This window comes from Astatotilapia calliptera, chromosome 7 (assembly GCF_900246225.1).
Source record: "Astatotilapia calliptera chromosome 7, fAstCal1.2, whole genome shotgun sequence".
NCBI classification, from domain to species: domain Eukaryota; kingdom Metazoa; phylum Chordata; class Actinopteri; order Cichliformes; family Cichlidae; genus Astatotilapia; species Astatotilapia calliptera.
The window spans coordinates 8,284,311-8,302,928 of record NC_039308.1 but is presented as its reverse complement, the minus strand read 5'-3'; the positions used below and the strand labels follow the sequence as shown (position 1 = coordinate 8,302,928).

Below are 18,618 nucleotides of genomic sequence, written 5' to 3'. Positions count from 1 at the left end.
GAGGGAATACCCCATGAATGTTGGCAACACGCTTCTCCACACGCCTCTGATAATATGCTGATTCTTGGCTAAAATAATTTCGACAGGTCTTGTGTTCTAAAAGGTAATATACCCTCATACATCTTTAAGATATTTCAATAAAAGGAATAGAGCAACCTAAAGTGTATAACAATCTCCAGGTAATATCCTATTTCGTCTTAGAACATTACGTGTATTTTCAAGTCTTCGTCTTTTTTTTTTCCTTTTTTTTGAACGTTATCATGTCAAACATGTCAAAACAAAATAAATAAAAACTGTACTACATTAGTTCTTCTTGAAATATGGAAACTACAAAAACCATCAGTCTTACGATCCACATCTGTATATTCAGTAAAAACATCGGCGAAAGACCATAGATTTATAGAAACTGGAACATTTGCCATTTGTCCAACGTGCTTGAATGCAGCACCGTTGGCTTTGTGGGATGACGTGTCAAGAAAGTGCCGGAAGCTTTCAGTCGGTCTAAAATGGCTTACCAGACGCTGCAACAGGAATACCTACAGATTCCTGTTGTTACCAGGGCATACACAACCGCCTGTGTACTCACAACTGCTGCGGTGGTAAGACTCATTCAGGTGTTCTTAGTGTTAGACAGGGAATAATAAACTCGCACTGCCTACCGCGGTCATCGTAAGGTGGTTACTTCGGTGCTAGCTCGGTGCTTGGGAACCTGTTAGAAGGGTACGTGCCTGAACGGAACCTAGTTGGATCTCTTGCTTAAGTGATATGAAGCAATAAGCGGAGCGGGCTACTTGTACCCGGTGCCACGGGTACGACCGATAATTTCCTTAGTGGCCTCACAAGCTACAGCTGTTGTTTATTTATCCTGTAGGGTTAAGTGCTACCTGGTGCTAGCGGCTCACGTCACTCTCATCATCATGGATAAACGTTATTAGAATTCTACAGTCCAGTTTTAGGGAATACATGTTATATATGCTCTTTCTTTCAAGCTGTCTTAGATGTAAAATGTGGGCACTGTCGCACTGCATTAGACGAATTTGTTTTTCTGCATGTGTGTGCAGCAGTGGGAAAAGGTGATACAGAACTGGCCGATGATGTTTCAGTTGGTCACAGTGGAGCCATTTTAAAGCCCATGTAGGTAGGTTGATAAGGTGTTGGGTGCAAATCATTCCTTCCCAGGAGAGGCCAGCCTACCAAAATTACTCCAAACCTGCGTCAACCACTAATTCTGCTAATATGAGTGGGCCAGATTTCACCCAGATACATCTTAAAAACCTCATAGCCGGTTATCGCAAAGGCTGGTTTGCCGTTATTGTTGCTGGGGGTGGCATTAACAGTTAGGGTCAGAGGGCAGTTACTTTTCCACACAGGGTCAGGTATGTTTGGATAGCTTTTTCACTTAATGAATAAAATCACTAGTTAAAAAACTGAAATTTGTATTTGCTTGGGTTCTCTTTATGTAATGTTAAAATTTGCTTGATCTGAAAAAAAAATGTGTGACAGTACAAAAAAGAGGGAAAGAAAGAATTCATTAAGGGGGGCTAAAAGTTTTTCACAGAACTGCATGAAGCTGACCGTGAAATTTTGGTATTTTGGAGCTTCTTATGGGTTTTTTTTTAAACAGTAGTCAGTATTTTTGAATTATTGTACTTATTACCATAAAATGGCTTATTTTCCAGTTACTGTTATGATGTGCACAGTCGTGTCATTTTCAGTTTCTGATGCAATAACAAGAAATATGCAAAATAGCTGCCTAAACCCCATGTGAGTTGGCTGATAAGGCATTCTGAGTGTACTTTTTACAGTACTGTCACAGTTCTGAAAGTAAATGCACTTCTTATTGATTATTGGATATTGGTATTTTCAGAGTCGGCAATATCAGCTATCAGCAAATAAGATGAATTTACCAGTGTCACGGGCTGATCTTGATCTGTGTTTTCTAGATTTGCTTTGTTTTTAATGTTTAAAAATAGTGTGACGATGAAGAGCTGAAGGACCTTAAGTGGATTTAACTGTTTGTGAAGATATATCTCTGGTACAAAGGAGAAAATAAATAACTAAAAGGCAACAAGAAATCCAGAGTAAAACAGTAGGGTTTCTCCAGCATTCACTGCTTTGATCTCAAATAGAAAGAGGAAATACAGGGGTAGATAATGGCTCAGTGTCAGTATTTTACAAAGTTTTACATGTCTTGTAAAACATGTCTTGATTCCTTGTTCATTACTAATACTTATAAATTAAAGTATTGTGATGTTGGTGCTTTTAGCTCCAGGTAACATTAAAGTGTAGAAAAGAAAGCGGAGCAGGACTCCGACTTGTCTGACTGCAGTTCTGTTGTCTTGATGAATCAAGCTTAGACTTATACTGTGTAAGCAGCTGTCTTATGCAGCTGATTTTCCAGAAAATGGCAGGTCAGATTTGTCTAAACCAGAGCATTATTTCTGTTTGTGTACACAGTGGACTAAGCTTGGTTTTAATAAAGATACACTGGATCTTTTTGTGCCATTGTCATTGTTGTTACATATAACTTATTCTTTGCTTTCTCTTTCAGCAACTAGAGATCATCACACCATTTCAGCTCTACTTCAACCCAGATTTAATTCTAAGAAATTATCAGGTGAGTTATCTGACCCTCAGTTTAAGACCATACCAAAATGAAAACCCGCTGTTTAAGCAGCCAGTCAGAAGATTGAAAATATATGGGTAAGCAGTAAAACTGAGGGACCTCAACAATGGGCAGTATAAGACAAATAATGATTATTTTGAACTGTGACTCAATAAAAACTACTCTAAACTAATACTAAAAATAAGGAACCGGAAAGTAACAGATCTGGTTCCATTTAACGAAAAATGTAAAACTGCTGGTGCAAAATATAAACTACAGTAAAATAATTACATAATTAAATAAAAATCAAGATTTCAACATTTCTATGTGAATGGGAACTTGTTGAGCTGAGAATTAAACAAAACCTGCATTACTGTTATCTGCAGCTGAATGTTGTTTCTTTCACTTCTAGGTATGGCGACTAATAACCAACTTCCTGTTTTTTGGTCCGGTTGGTTTCAATTTCCTGTTCAATATGATTTTTCTGTATCCTTCTCAGTTCCACAGCTCTTTACATATAAAGTCGCTATGCATGCTTTACTTTCTGGTTCACTGGGGAACACCGGGTGTGGTTTTAGAGATGATATGTTAAAAAGTTATGTACAAATAGAGTTCTTGTAAAAAATAAATAAAAAAAATTAAAGAACAAATTGGGATGATGGTGATGACGTGTACATTTTTCTCGCAGCTTTCCTTAACCATGTACTTGCAGGTACAGATACTGTCGAATGCTGGAGGAGGGCTCTTTCAGGGGACGCACGGCTGACTTTGTCTTCATGTTTCTCTTTGGTGGACTTCTTATGACTGTATCCTCTTAAATCGTTCAGAGAACAACTTTATATACGACATATATACATACATACACTCCTTATGTGGTAAGCAACTTTTCGATCTCTCTGCTGCCGTTGATTGATTATTAGTCTGTTAATGTTGGGCAGACACAAACAGTCAGCAGTAATGTTCAGCCATTTGTCCTCAATGAAGTCTCAGATATTTGGCACTTTTGTGAGTCTGGTGTTTCTGGGCCAGGCCTTCACCATCATGCTGGTATACGTGTGGAGTCGACGGAACCCGAATGTTCGCATGAACTTCTTTGGCCTGCTCAACTTTCAGGCACCCTTCTTGCCCTGGGTGCTAATGGGATTCTCACTTCTGCTGGGCAACTCTATCATCGTGGATCTTTTAGGTGCTTATAATTGACCCCTGCTGTCAGTGTTCAGTACTTTGGTGGTATGCTAAGATTTGCAGGTACCTGCTGTGTTTAGTGGTGTACAGCAAGGTTTTGATGGGTTAGAATAAAACTGATTTGTATTTTTCTCTTGAGGTATTGCTGTTGGTCATGTGTACTTCTTCCTGGAGGATGTTTTCCCAAATCAACCAGGTGGTGGAAGGTGGCTCAAGACCCCATCAATCATGTGAGTCACAGAATAATTGTAATATTTGTGGTGTGAGAGAAGTTTTAAGTAGCAGATGGGAATTTCTCTAAACAGACATGTGGCTGCAGTCACCATGTGCAGCTGGTCTTTACACACACAGAGGTGTCTGTTATAATTTAAGTACTTTTCTAAGATCCAGTTATTGTTCTTTCCTTAGATTTTTCTCTCTTCCCTAAGGCCAGCTGAAGTAGGAGAACAGTGGAAAAAGCATGTCATGCCCTTAAAATCAATAACGAGCTACAAAACACACTTCAAGCACAAATTAATTTGGTTGGCTGAAATCCAATTGTTGTTTCACGAAATGCTTTTGTCATTTAAACATTATGTTGACATATGCTCAAGCTATATTCTTCATTAACAGAAATAAAACTTGGAATTCACAAAGTACTAAACAGTGTCTTCGAAGACTAACTGAAATTGCGCAAGTTGCAAAACGCAGATAAGAGCAGACCATTTTTTTTTCTATCAAAAATAGTGGATTCTTAAAAAATTACATCATCAAAAGGGGCTATGGTAGAAATTCATAATAAATTCATGGGAGGTTCCTATGTGGCTCTTGAAATCAAGGCAAACCCTGAAAAGACAAGAGGCCTACATATGTAGACAGCAGTCCGTTTCCATATTTTGTTCTGGATAAAGCTGCTGTGTATCTTCAGTTTGATTGACATATTTTTTTTTTTATGTTGGACAATCTAACAAAAGTCCGTTCTTAGCTGCATCACTAGCACTACTTCTGTGTTTGTAGAAATGACTCATTCTCCTTTTGCCGTGTTTCTCCCACAGAAAGATGCTCTTTGACACTCCAGAAGAAGATGCCAACTATAACCCCCTGCCAGAGGACCGCCCGGGCGGGTTTGCATGGGGGGAAGGACAGCGCCTTGGTGGTTAAATACACCCTCTATTTCATCCCTGATCATCAGGTCACCTTCAGGGACCTTCTCTCAGAGAGTTGAAGACATGGTCTTTGTTTTTGACGTGTTTGTTTAGTTGTGGATGAGGAATGCCAAACAGCCACAAGTGGTTTGGAGATAACGGTGTGTTGTCTGTGTATATGGGCTTTAATCATCTTCACAAACTCTTCTTGATGCCAGGTCGTCGCTCTAAGACTATTTGATAGAATACAAGCTTCCGATGGAACTGTGGATGGTGAACCTGAGGGCCTCAGGTGATGTTTGTCTTTGTCTCCGGGGAAAAATAAATGAATAAATTATGGCATACAATTATATGAAAGAGGAAAATGACAGCAGTGGAATATTATTGAAATGAATTTATTTACAAAGAGTGCATTTTTTTTATTTCACTTTTTTAAAGAATAAATGTCTGTTGCAAACAACAGTTTGGTTTCATCTCTTTGAAGTGTTTTAGTTTTCGCTTGAAACCAAAGATGTTCTTACTAATTCTGAGTGTAAAAATGCAACATGTCAGTTGAAAGACTCTTGTAACTTGTCTTATTGTTAGAGACGGAGATGTCAGGATTTTCACTGTTTTTGATTTCATAGCCCATGAGGTGTGGCGCAAAGTGAGAATAATGGGTTAGCAAGCTATCTTGAGTCTAAAGGCAGACATTTCAATGTCATGTCAGATTTGCTGAATCTGCTGTAAGTGTGAAGTTGTTGGCATGTCAAAGCTACCCATTTGAAAACACCTTCAGGCATTTATGCAGCCAGTTATTATTAAGCAATATCTTTTTACAAGAACACTTAATTTTTCTTGCCTTATTGGTAGCAAAACAAAATTTTGACTTTTTGAAAATTCAAATGGTAGATATGTTTTTAAGTGTTCCAGAAAGACAAGTATGTAAATTTTGTTCCTTGCACGCACTTCTGGAATATTGGTGTCTTCTGCACTGTTGTCATATTTAATTTGATTGAGATAGCTTTAAACATATCTGTAATACACAATCCATTTTTATAGTAGACTTACTGGAGTAGAAAGAATCCTTCATGTGCCTAAAAAAAATGGATTTATGAATACTTGGGCTAATCTCGGTTATTTGGCACTCTGTGTGTGTATTTTGATCCAATATCTAGAAGACCTATGTGCCGTTTGCATTAGATCAGCAGTCCCCAGCCCCCAAGGTGGTACCGGTCCATGAGTTGTTTGGTACCGGACCGTGAGAGTTGAGGCTTGGGTGTGAAATTTATGGTTTTCAAGGTTTTATAGGTTTTAGCATTTTTTTTTATCATTAACTCGGTTTCCCTGGGTCTTTTCCCGTGTGTTATGAATAAATCTTCTTTTTTTGGTACCGGTACTGGTTTTATTTTGTTGTATTTATCCGCGGCACCTTAAAGGCCGGTCCGTGAAAATATTATCGGACATAAACCGGTCCGTGGCGCAAAAAAGGTTGGGGACCGCTGCATTAGATTCATAAGGAATTGTGAGAACTCTACAATAATATGGATATCGCAGATAACCTCTGCAGCTGGAGGAGTTAAATCTCATTTTAATGTAGAACAGTAGGGGCGGTAATGAGCACTGGAAATTGTTCATCCACTTTGAGCGAGGACAGAAAGAGAGTAGCATCCCATGAAGCGTTTAGACTTTTCGGGAAAAATTCTTCCAAATTTGAATGTCCTCATTTAATCCATCTAAATAGGGACTGGTACAGAAATTGCTGTAGTTTTCAATTTTTTGTAGATAATCTTCATGTCGTTTTATACTTGGTAAGCAGACATGCTCCTAATTGGAGTAAGCAAAACCTATTTGAAGGGACGATATCGGATTTCCCATTTTCAACTCAGGCTGCGAACGCACCTGAAGAAAGGCTGCTCAAATAATTAGCAGTGACTGCGTAAAGATGCAATTAGCTCTCAGTAAAACGTTTGGCCAGAAGCCGGTAAAATTTCAGCTCGAACAAGATGGAGACTTTTACATGGTGGGGTCGGAGGTATGTGACGGTCTGTACACAAACTTTCGGGGCCTAAATCTCTTATGCTTGCTGCAGTTATCCTTTCTGCTGGCTAGATGATGCTAGCATGCTAACGAGCGCCACTGATGCCTCAATAAACAAAGAAGCATGTGAAACGAAGAGCGGGGTGTAGTCAGTCAAACAAGCTGCTACCAAAGCTCTAATTGTGCCGTTCAAAACCAGTAAAAACTAACCTCAGCTTCTGCCGTTTTGCTGTAACTTGGTATTCCCCACTGGGTTACTGCAGTTACTTTATTTTAACATAACCCATTTCAACTAAGCTTGAGCCGTCTGCCATTATTATTCTGACCGTTTTGATGTCACTTTTGCACTGCTTGAGTCGACAAACACAACCCACTTGGTTTAAAAAAAAAAAAAAAAAGGTGAATAAAAACGTATAGTTGTCCACTGCACTGTGCGGGCTAGCACTGTTTGGAAGACCTTAAAGGTATTTTTTGTAATCACCTTCTTTGCAGAGTTCAGTTAAATTTTTCACCACAGCAGCATTTTGGAGGCACCGATCTTAGGATGTTTTGTGACTCACTGCTGATCTTTTAAAGAATGGTTAAAATTTGATTGACAGTTACCGGTAGCTCAAAACATGGCATCAATACTGAGCTGTGGCACCTTCGAATGTCACATCCTACCTCAGCTGTTTGGAGGGAATGTCATGAGCTGCTATAGCTTCTAGCCCTGGTGTTGTCTTGTTAGGAGTTTCTTCTTGGTAAATTACTGTATGCATGTGCGGGTTAAAGGGTCTGATCCTCTCATTATGTCCACATTATTGCTTACAAGAAGAGAAACGGGGTTTATTTTCACACCTGGTTGGGGGAAAAAGTGTGTGTGTGTGTGTGTGTGTTGTTTTTCGTTTTTAAAGCAGAAGACTAGTTTGGAAATAAGACAGATCAAGATAAGACAGTTTTGGATGGTATTTCAAAGCCAGGACTGTGCTATGCTTACAACTGGTGCAGCTCCTTTTGTTTCTACAAACAGTGATTGAAATGTTTGATAGCTTTCAAATTAGTTGGCATGACAATGAAAAGCAGTCCTAATGTTTATTAACATTTGCAAGGTGGTTTGGAAACATTTGTTTTTCTTAATGAATGATTTGCATCTTTAGTGTGCTAATAGTTAAGACAACATCCATTTTCTTCAGATTATCCAGTTTGTTTGGGCTAAAGTCTATCCCCAACTGATTTAGTTCTGTTTCACATATTTAACAAGGAACTGGAAACATTCCTGAGAGATTTGGGTCCACAGTGTCTTCATAGCGTCACACTGATTGATTGATATCTTTTGACTACCTTTTGAACAGTGCAAAAGTGACATCAAAACGGTCTTAATACTAATGACAGACTGCTCAAGCTGCGTCACTTAAGCATGTTACACAAAGCAGAAAGATATTTTTTTCCAGTCTTACTTTATTTTAACATAACCCATTTCAACTAACTGCAGTAACCCAAGTTACGTAGGGAATACGAAGTTACAGCAAAACGGCAGAAGCTGAGGTTAGTTTTTACTGGTTTTGAATGGCACAATTAGAGCTTTGGTAGCAGCTTGTTTGACTGAGTGTACACATGCTTCTTTGTTTATTGAGGCATCAGTGGCGCTCGTTAGCATGCTAGCATCATCTAGCCAGCAGAAAGCAGTAGTTGGATCTGCATTTAAGAACACGGAAGAACAATTACAGCTAAATCACTATAAACAAAAAATGAAATGGTCCTTTTGATAGAACTGCAGTTATGACAGGTGCTGTTATCTGTTTCTTTGGTTCTTTGTTTTTAACATTTGTTTCACTGTGGATTGGAAAAACACATGCACTTTGCTGTTCAAGGTTGGAAACTATCTGCGGATGTTCAGAGGCTCCCTTTATAAAAGATATCCATCTTTATGGAGGAGGCTGGCCTCTGTGGAGGAGAGAAAGAAAATTGTAGCATCGTCACATGGTGAGTGGCTTTTTGTATGTGTGCAGGGTAAGGGGTTACTGTGGATACTAACATGATTTGGACTACTCCCAGGGTTGTATAGAATTTCCTATCCACAAAATCTTCTGCAGACATGAAGGCAGTTTGAGAAAACCCCGGACACTACCACAACAAAAAAATACTAAAGTCCTACTTTCAATCAATTACTCAAAATGATATGGAGAAATGTAAGCAATACACTCAGCTGTGCAGAAATAAAAAAGTACATTTACCTTCAAAAAACGAGTTAAGTCCGTAGATGGCAAAAACTGCAAACATTTCAAGTATTTAAACAATATTATGCCTGAGTTTATTACTGGACTATCAATTACATCATGTATCTTGAGACTTTACCTTTACAGATTGATGTGACTGTCAGTGTTGTTACAGATAACTAAAAGTAAACTTAAAAAAATCCAAAAACATTTCCTGTAACTGAAATAAAATAAATCCTTTTAATATTGTGTACTTACAAAAAATTAAAAAACAGTAAGAACAAAAAGTATACAATATTACTTGTGTACTTTAATATTTTTTAATTAAAGTGCAATAGTAAAAACTTTTTCCTTTTTAAAGTAAAATTTATAGGAAATGTCTTTAATTTTGGTGTTGAGCTGAACTTCTTGCCGCAAACAAATATTGCCCCCCAAAAAAAGCTAAAGCTACTGTGTCTTTGTTCTCTGGACGATTGTTCATTTACAGCCACCAGTGTTACTCTGCTGAAGGCTTCAGAGTGTGAAGAGATCTTTGATGGAAATGATGAGAAATACAAAGCAGTGTCTATCAACACAGAGCCCCCTGCTTACCTCAGGTAATCTGCTGATGAATGCAGACCCCAGTTATACGATGACATCAACTCATGACTCAGTTTTGTTGGTTGCATAGATGAATGGAGTTTTTTGTTTTGTTTTTTTACATTTTAGCAAAGCTTCAAGAGAGCTTTGATAAGTCTGTAATTCTAAGTGATGAAATCCCTTATTGCTGATCATTGTTGAGACAGAAGATGTTTGTTTATTCTTCTTGTAAAGGGAGCAAAAGGCAAAGAGAAGTAGTCAGTGGGTTCCCACACTGCCCAACAGCTCTCACCATCTGGATGCTGTGCCTTGCTCCACCACCATCAACCGGAACCGAATGGGCCGTGACAAGAAGAGGACCTTCCCTCTTTGGTATGGAAGCTGTTTGTTCCCATTCTCATGTGTTTTGTGGACTTATTACTACTGTATGTATTCTGCTTGTTCATGTCAGAGTTAAGGTTCGCAATGACACACCATCATGTAATATAATTCAACAGCACAATCCTGGGCCTTAAAAAAATGAACGCATCATTCTTTATTCATTTGTCAGCAACTACAACTCACCAATGACCATTAAAATGATCATATTTCATAGCTTATCTAGTAGAATTTACTACATTGTTTCTGAACTTCTCAGCATAGTTTGTAGTACATGCAGAAATCAGGCATATCAATGTGATCACTGACATGTGAAGTGAATAACACTCTTCGCCGTGGCACCTGTTAGTGGGTGGGAGCGAGTGAACGATTTGTCCTTAAAATGGGCAAGTGTCTTTCAACAAGTTTGGTGGCTTGGCTAGCCAAATTATGATGGCTAGAAGACTAGGTGAGAGCATCTACATAACTGCAGCTCTTGTGGGGTGTTCCCAGTCTGCAGTGGTCTGTGTCTAAGGAAGGACCAGTGATGAACCAGTGACAGAGTCATTAAAGCTCCTTGATGCATATGGAGAGAGAAAGCTGGGCCATGTGGTTCAGTCCAACAGACAGTTTGATTAACAACAGTAAATCAAATATCTGAAAAAATTTAATGCTGGTTTTGATAGAAAGGTACACAGTGTCCCACACTTTGTTGTATATGGGGCTGCATAGCATTCAGATCAGCCAGGATGCCCATGTCAACTACCAAGAGCACCAATAATGGGTGTGTGAGCATCAGAACTTGATCACAGAGCAATGGAAGAAGGTGGCCTGGTCTGATTAACTACATGTTTTTTTACATTACACTAGATGAGTGTGCATCTTACCTGGGAAACACCTAGCACCAGGATGCACTACGGGAAGAAGGTGAGCCCATGGAGGCAATATGATGCTTTGGACAATGATCTGCTTGGAAATCTTGAGTCCTGCCATCCATGTGGATGTTACTTTCACATGTACCACCTACCTAAGCATTGTTGCAGACCATGTAGATCCTGTCACGGAAATGGTATTTGCTGATGGCTGTGGCCTCTTTCAGCCGAGTAATGTCAAGATGGACAGCAATCAGCATATGTGGGATGTGCTGGACAAACAAGTCTGATCCACGTAGGCCCCACACAGCTTACAAACTCAATAAATCTCTTGCTAACATCTTGGTGCCAAATACCAGAGCACACCTTCAAGGGTCTAGTGGAGCTGATGCCTTGAGCAGTCAGGGCTGTTTGGCAGCTACCCTGGGGCCAACACAAAATATTCCTGCCAATTTAAGTGACAGAAATGAATATAATATTAAAAATTAATATTTGGATCAATCACCATCTGACAGTAAATGTTTTGTGTTGTTCTACTTATTCTATTGGCCAGCTGTTACATATCTGTTTCAGGTCTTTCTGGATTTGCTTGTAGTAAAGCCACTCTTGATGAATCTTGCTCACATTTATTTAGAGAACAGCTACCTCAGTTTTCAAGATCCCACACAGTCTCCATCAGTTGTTTACTTTTTATATCAACAACATTGATTGTCTTTACTCACTTGCTCATTTGGATAGTCTTTTTTTGTACATAGTCTAGTAGTTTTCCCTTCAGTAATTTCACTTTTATTCAGTAATTTGCTCAGCTCTTGGTAGATAGCATTGGTGACACTAGGGTGGCTGTGGCTCAGGCAGTTGAGCAGGTCATCTGCCAGTTGGAAGGTTGTTGATTCAATTCTTGGCTGCTCTAGCATGGATGCCAAAGTATCATTTGGCAAGTATCCTTGCTCCCAGTGTCCTCATCAGAATGTGAATGTTACAAAGTCATGTTACTACATACCTGAAACTTATGAAACAAACAAAACCAACATAACAGAATGAGAATACAAGTAAATAAATAGAAAATCCATATACTTTGATTATGAGATAGAGTTAGCAATAGTCATATGTAAAGTAGCATTGGCATGCTTATATTATACCAGGGCCCGTGAGAAAATGGCAGCAATATCCAAACTGGCATACAGCATAAATAGGTCCCATATTTTATGAAACCTATGGTCCCTACTATGTAACTTGCATGTTAGGAAGTCTTACAACACATATTCCAGTACCTTTTGCTGCCATTGAGTCTTAGATGGGCCCGTGCCCATGATCCAGTTCAAAAGGACACATTTCCTTGCATAGAACGTTAGCAGCCTGTAAAGCTGCTTTCCAAACTTCCCTCTGATTTTTGTCATTCGCTGCTCCGAGTAGCATGCACAATGAATTGCATTCAGTGTCAGTAGAGAAGATCTTATCCAGTTCACATTTTATAACGAACCAAAATTGTTGTATTTTCCTGCAGGACCATAGACAATGCGTGAGGTTGCCCATCTCTATTTTACATTTAGGGCACAGCGGAGAAAGGTCTGAATTGTATCTATGACCTTGAGAAAGTGATATGTGAGCTCTGTGTGGAATTTTAATTTGGATTAGTGTTGACCATTTTGAGTAAAACAAGAATAATGCAACATCAGATTGTATGCATCTCACTTAGTTTTGATGACCACGACCCTGCAGTAATCCATGAGAATGCAGCCCAGATAGAGGCACTGGTCCCTGTTCGTCTAGACATGGAGATAGATGGGCAGAAACTGCGGGATACCTTCACATGGAATATGAATGGTACTTATACACGTCTACTACTTTGAAAATATCTGCAACATCTGGTGCTATTTTGTGTTTAATTACCTGCTTTTTCCTTAGAAAAACTTATGACCCCAGAGATGTTTGCTGAGATTTTGTGTGATGACCTCGACTTGAATCCTCTGGCTTTTGTCCCAGCCATCGCATCAGCTATTCGTCAGCAGATTGAGTCTTACCCCACTGACAGTCTCTTAGAAGACCAGGCGGACCAGAGAGTCATCATCAAGGTAGGTGCTGCACCGAAGTAACAATTTTAACAGGAAGTCAAGAAATGACATGTCTAGCAAGAAAATTTTAAATTATTTTAGACAAGCTCATCAGCCATGATCAATGATGTATATCTTAACCTGATTTGATTTAATTCAATTTTATTTATACAGCACCAAATCATAGCAGTTACATCAAGGTACTTTATATTGTAAGGCAAAGACCCCATAATAATGCAGTATGCATGCCAAAGCAATCAAATGACCCCCCTTTGGCCAAGCACAACAGTGGGCTCTGTAAAGACCAGTGGGGGGTCATGACAGGACAAAAATTGCACTGAAAGGATTAATAGTAACTAAAAAGCATATTGAAGGACATATCCTGATCAAAATGACTCCAAGATTCCTTACAGTGTTACTGGAGGTCAAGATAATGCCATCGTGCACAAGCATCTATTTAGATAACATATTTCTAAGATTAAGATTAAGGCTGAGTACAATTATCTCAGTTTTATCTGAATTTAGAAGCAGGAAATTAGAGGTCATCCAGGTCTTTGTCTATTCCTGCAGTTAAGCTATTTGTTGTCTCATCTGGCTTCATGGATAGATAGACCTGTGTATCATCTGCATAGCAATGAAAATGCCTGCCTAAGGGAAGCATGTATAATGTAAACAAATCTTGGCAGTGTTGAACAGAAATACGTCTATAATAGGTTGGTATATGAAAATTTCATATGTCCCACAGCTGAACATCCATGTAGGGAACATCTCTCTGGTGGACCAGTTTGAGTGGGACATGTCAGAGAGGGAGAACTCTCCAGAGTCATTTGCATTGAAGCTGTGCTCTGAGCTGGGTCTCGGCGGGGAGTTTGTCACCACTATTGCCTACAGCATCCGTGGTCAGCTCAGCTGGCACCAGAGGACCTATGCTTTCAGGTAAGTCACTGTAATAAGCCTTTGAGAATGACTGTGAATCTTGGTGTGTTATGGTGCACTCATTTGTTACTCTCATACTTGGAATGTGTCCAGTGAGAACCCACTACCCACAGTAGAGATTGCCATTCGCAACACAGGTGATGCAGACCAGTGGTGCCCCCTGTTGGAGACCCTGACAGATGCGGAAATGGAGAAGAAGATCAGAGACCAAGACAGAAACACAAGGTGACACAGTCAGATGCATTTAATATAGTTATTATCTGCTCCATTGACTTTTATCAGACTGACAGTCATATGGTGCCACTAAATAGGTTAGTAATTAAAAAAAAAAAAAAAGGATCCCATAAATGGGCAGAGTCACAAATTCAAAGTGTACATGTTGTACATGTTAATTAGTCTACGCTTCAGAACATGGTTGATGAACTCATGATGAAATGTAATATCGAGGCTTTATTTTCAGAGCAGCTGAGCAGAACGGGTTCAACTCTGAGTGTTAATAGTGCAATATCAAAATCAGCCTAACAATGTTTCCCTGCAGAGACGTTCTAAAAATCTCTGATCTTTAACAACAGTGCATCTCACCCGTCTCACGCTCTTCATAAAAGCTTCATTATTCCTCTTATTCCATCATTGAAGTAATGGAAGGCTCTAGCCACCATTTTCAGTATTCCACACCTTGGGCAGCCTTGGCTGGATGCATTGTTTTTGACTTGTCTGTCCATCCTTACATATTAATTTAAATGGGGGTTTTTTCTCATGAAATAATCTATAATCAGTAGTGTAGAGTCATTTACACAGTAGTGTTTTGAAACCTCTTTTTTCAGAAGCCATAATTCTTGCATCATCTAAGACATGATATGGATGATATAGTCATTGTGAATTTTAATTTCCTTGCAATGGGAGTGGTTTTAACTATTAATATTTACATAGTTTGGGCCAGTATATAAAAGGAACTCCTTATAAGTTCCTATATGCTGCTTTTCTACTCTGAGCACTTAATGCAACATGCATCAGTCATTCATGCATACAAGCATACACTGACGTGCTTTCTATCTAACATTCACACTCTTGCAGTATCTTGCAGACTGGAAGAGCCAGGCATTGAACCTTCTTTACAATAATTTACTGATTGTTTAATGGTGTCATCTCAATAATTAAGATCAGTGTGTATGTATTGTGGCACTAGAACGTATGCATGTCTTTTTTTAGTTTGACCAAATCATACTTTGTACTGGGTTATCAGGCTTGTAAAATCTCTGATCATTCCTACAGTTTTTAAAGAATTCTTCTTCAAATAAACTGTTTTTGTAGGCGTATGAGACGACTGGCCAACACCGCCCCCTCTTGGTAGAAGGCAATGTGAAGCTGGTCAGGAGGCTCCTGTTACTCGTTAAAACAACTAAGGACATAAGTCATCCTTAAAGCATCAACGTAGCATCTGGACGAGCGTGAACACAGACGTATGTATGGTCAGTTCTGCGGCAGCCTGTGATTAAGGACACCGCATTCCTCAGCACACATGGACTCCACCACCAATATGTTTCACTCTGCTCATGGCAGCAGCATACTGCTAAGTATCAAATGTTTACTCTAGAGGAACTGATTCAGATGTCTGAGACACACACACACACACACACACACAGTGATGCTCACATTAGGTCAATGCACATGGTATTGAGTTTATTTATGTGAATGGTTACTGAAATGACAACCTGATCTGAACAGCTTTATGTACTTGGACAAGTGGAACATCTTCATGTTTCTAACAGGGAACTAATATCATCTACAGCAGCAGTTGTCTTACTTAGATATTAGTATTACACTGTGTTTTTCCCTTTTTAATAAGGCATGTCAGCATTTCTGTCACATGGCCTACATTTGGATTTCTGAGACTTGATGTACTATGGAGATGGAAAGATCAGTCAGTCCATTAGTCCTTCAGCAGAAGAATGTTATCTGTTTTTTGAATAGATCCCAACAGAAAAATAGCCAAGAGATGATGGTTTTTATGGTTTCAGACTTTTCCAAAGAAACCGTTTATTAATAATCATATTAATACGAGTCAAGTGAGATTTCGCCTGTTTCAACCTGGCTAAAAAAATCTGAATGTCTGTCTTTGGGTTGACCGCTTGAGGTGTTTCCTCCTTTAATTTGAAAGCATTCTACCATTCACCTTAATTTTCAATATCTATATTGCTATAAGACAACCAAGCCATGTTTGGGTTGTCTTTTTGTTGTCGTTTGTTTGTTTTCATTTTATTTTTTTACTTATGGATGTTCAGACCCAATTCTTTGTCATAATGCACCTTTGTATGTATCTGTGCGTCAGAGGAATTGCCAAACATTTAAATAGAGAGCAGTAAGCAGCCATGACTTTTTAGGGCTTTTGGGGATGTTTGAAAGGATCTGCTGGATTTCTGCATTAACATTCTGTACTCACAGGCTTTTTATGGTCCCACAAGTGTGTTCAGAAGTGGAACATGGAAAACCTGTAAGTGTGAAGTCTGGATAGTAGAAGGACCCAAAGAGCTGACAGGTTGGTGAAGGTCAACAACAATTTATTTTTGAAAAGTAAAAAAATTGAAGTACTTAAAGGGTAACACTGCCTCAGATCCCTGCCTCAGATCTGTAAAGTCCTTTCAGTGAATGAGAGTTGAATTGATTTTAGCATGTAGACGGTGTTCTGATTGTAGTTTTGTGCACTAGTAGACATCTGCATGCTGAAACCTAGATGGTTCATACTGTTCCCTGTGCATGAGGGACTGATTGTTCCACTGTTACTTCACTCCAGCCTCCTTTTTCAGCTAGCATGGAGGAGTGAAAACAAGTTGAAAATATTTATTTTCTATCATAAAGTGATGATTTTCAACTTGAATATACTCTGAAGAATTATGTTAACATGTACTGTTGCTTCTTTCTTTTATTTGTTTAGTTACTGTCGCTTTATAGTAATTTTTTGCTTTTTCTTTTGCTTTTCCTATGAAAAATAAAAAAAAAATGCCTGTTGGGAACCTACTGCTTTAACCTGTTTGTCTTCAAGTCACATTTTTAACCATTTCATGAACTGAAATATAGTAGTACATATTTAAAAAAAAATGGTATACTGCACCATTTGTTTATCTTTTTGTTTTATAAACAAAGTGAGATATTTCAAGCTATTTGTTTGAGGTTTGATCTCAAACCTTCAAAAAGCAGTATTTAACTCATTTAGAAGAATCAACAATATGTGAAATATAAGAAATAAATTTAAGCTGAACTGATCTGAATTAAAATCAGTTACAGTAATAAACTGTAGAGTGTATTTTGTGAAAGTTCTCAGGAACAGTGATGTGCAGCAGTGGGTCCCTCAGTCTATCCTGACTCAGAACACTTGAAGTTCTCACACATGGAAATCGAATGTATGATAAGCTGCAGGATTCAAACACAAGTGTAACTTATAAATACATGTTCATGCTTTTATGAAACAATGAGAGAGAGAAGGGAAAAGAGCAGGGCAGACAGAAAGGTGACAGTCTCAGGTGTATAGACTATAACAAAACGGTAACAGGAGTATTTTCTGTTTGTGTTATTAGCAGTAGTAAATAAGATCCCAGCTGGTGATCACATGTTTGACTTCTATGAAAAAAGCACCTTTCTTTTAGCTTAAGGAGTAAACCATCAGCTCGTTAAAACAAACGTTAAAGTCCGTTTGGCTTGACACCACGGAACCGAGCCAGCGCAGTAATCGAGCTAACATTAACAGTACTATGAATCCTGGTTGTACCGTGTATATTCGGGACTGAAAACCAGGCAGCATTCACAACCTGTCTGCATTTCAGCTTGTTCTGTTTGTGGATATAACACTGACTTTAATTGTCGAAAAACTCTTCACATTCTCTGTAAGATTAAAGTTAACCATTGAACGCCGTATATTTTAAAGGCTTTAAAACCAAGTAGAACCTGAACCGCGTTAAGTACTAACACCACTAATTTTGCCGACATGTGGCCAACAGTATTGTTTTAATGTTCTTCGTTATTAAAGCATTTGTATCGCTCCATAAATAACAGATCATGTCACATGTCCACATCAATGCTCCCTCTATTTTTTCATGTGTATGAGCGAACATACAAACTCCCTGAGCGGTCTCTTGTGAGCAACAGCAGATGTGTGCACTGCAGGCACGTGCAGAGGGGGGCTAGAGGGGCCCCGCCCCTTTCCTGATGGGTGCCCAAAGTGCCCTTTTGTTGAGGCAACTTTTTAAAAAAAATTTAGTGTGTGTGTGTGCATGCGGAGTCCTGTCTGTGCCCCTCAACAATAATATTTAACTATTAATCACAGTTTTGCTAAATCAGAATCAGAATCAGAATGGGTTTTATTGCCAAATGTTGAGCAGGTTTACAACATTAGGAAATTGCTGCGGTGCTTCAGTGAAAACATGCTGTCATAAATTGCGCTTAAATAGACATGAAAAAAATAAAAGTAAGAATAAGAATTAAAAGTGCTACGTAGAAAGATATATGCATGAGATATACATGAGATATATACATGAGAATAAGAATTAAAAGTGCTACGTAGAAAGATATATACATGAGTGCAGGTGGTGATCAGTGCCAAAACATGGAATCATGCAGTGAACACAGCGTAGGGTCATGAGTTAGTGGTGGGGACAGTCGTACGTTTATTGTTCATGTGTCCAACAGCAGAGGGGAAGAAAC

At 38.8% G+C, this 18,618-nt stretch overlaps 2 protein-coding genes across 2 annotated transcripts; both read left to right on the top strand.

Annotated features, from left to right (window-relative positions):
• The first annotated feature begins 434 nt into the window (after positions 1-434).
• derl2 (derlin 2) lies at positions 435-5,279 on the top strand. Its single transcript, XM_026172839.1, has 7 exons — positions 435-599; positions 2,552-2,617; positions 3,018-3,091; positions 3,318-3,411; positions 3,596-3,791; positions 3,930-4,020; positions 4,825-5,279. Exons 1-7 carry the CDS (start codon positions 507-509, stop codon positions 4,928-4,930), a joined length of 720 nt encoding a protein of 239 aa, XP_026028624.1. The 5' UTR covers positions 435-506; the 3' UTR covers positions 4,931-5,279.
• Positions 5,280-6,504: 1,225 nt separating this feature from the next.
• Positions 6,505-16,792, top strand: LOC113025272 (SWI/SNF-related matrix-associated actin-dependent regulator of chromatin subfamily B member 1-like). Its single transcript, XM_026172838.1, has 9 exons — positions 6,505-6,928; positions 8,784-8,895; positions 9,616-9,724; positions 9,942-10,079; positions 12,633-12,760; positions 12,842-13,008; positions 13,733-13,923; positions 14,017-14,148; positions 15,235-16,792. Exons 1-9 carry the CDS (start codon positions 6,839-6,841, stop codon positions 15,272-15,274), a joined length of 1,107 nt encoding a protein of 368 aa, XP_026028623.1. The 5' UTR covers positions 6,505-6,838; the 3' UTR covers positions 15,275-16,792.
• The last annotated feature ends 1,826 nt before the right edge of the window (positions 16,793-18,618 follow it).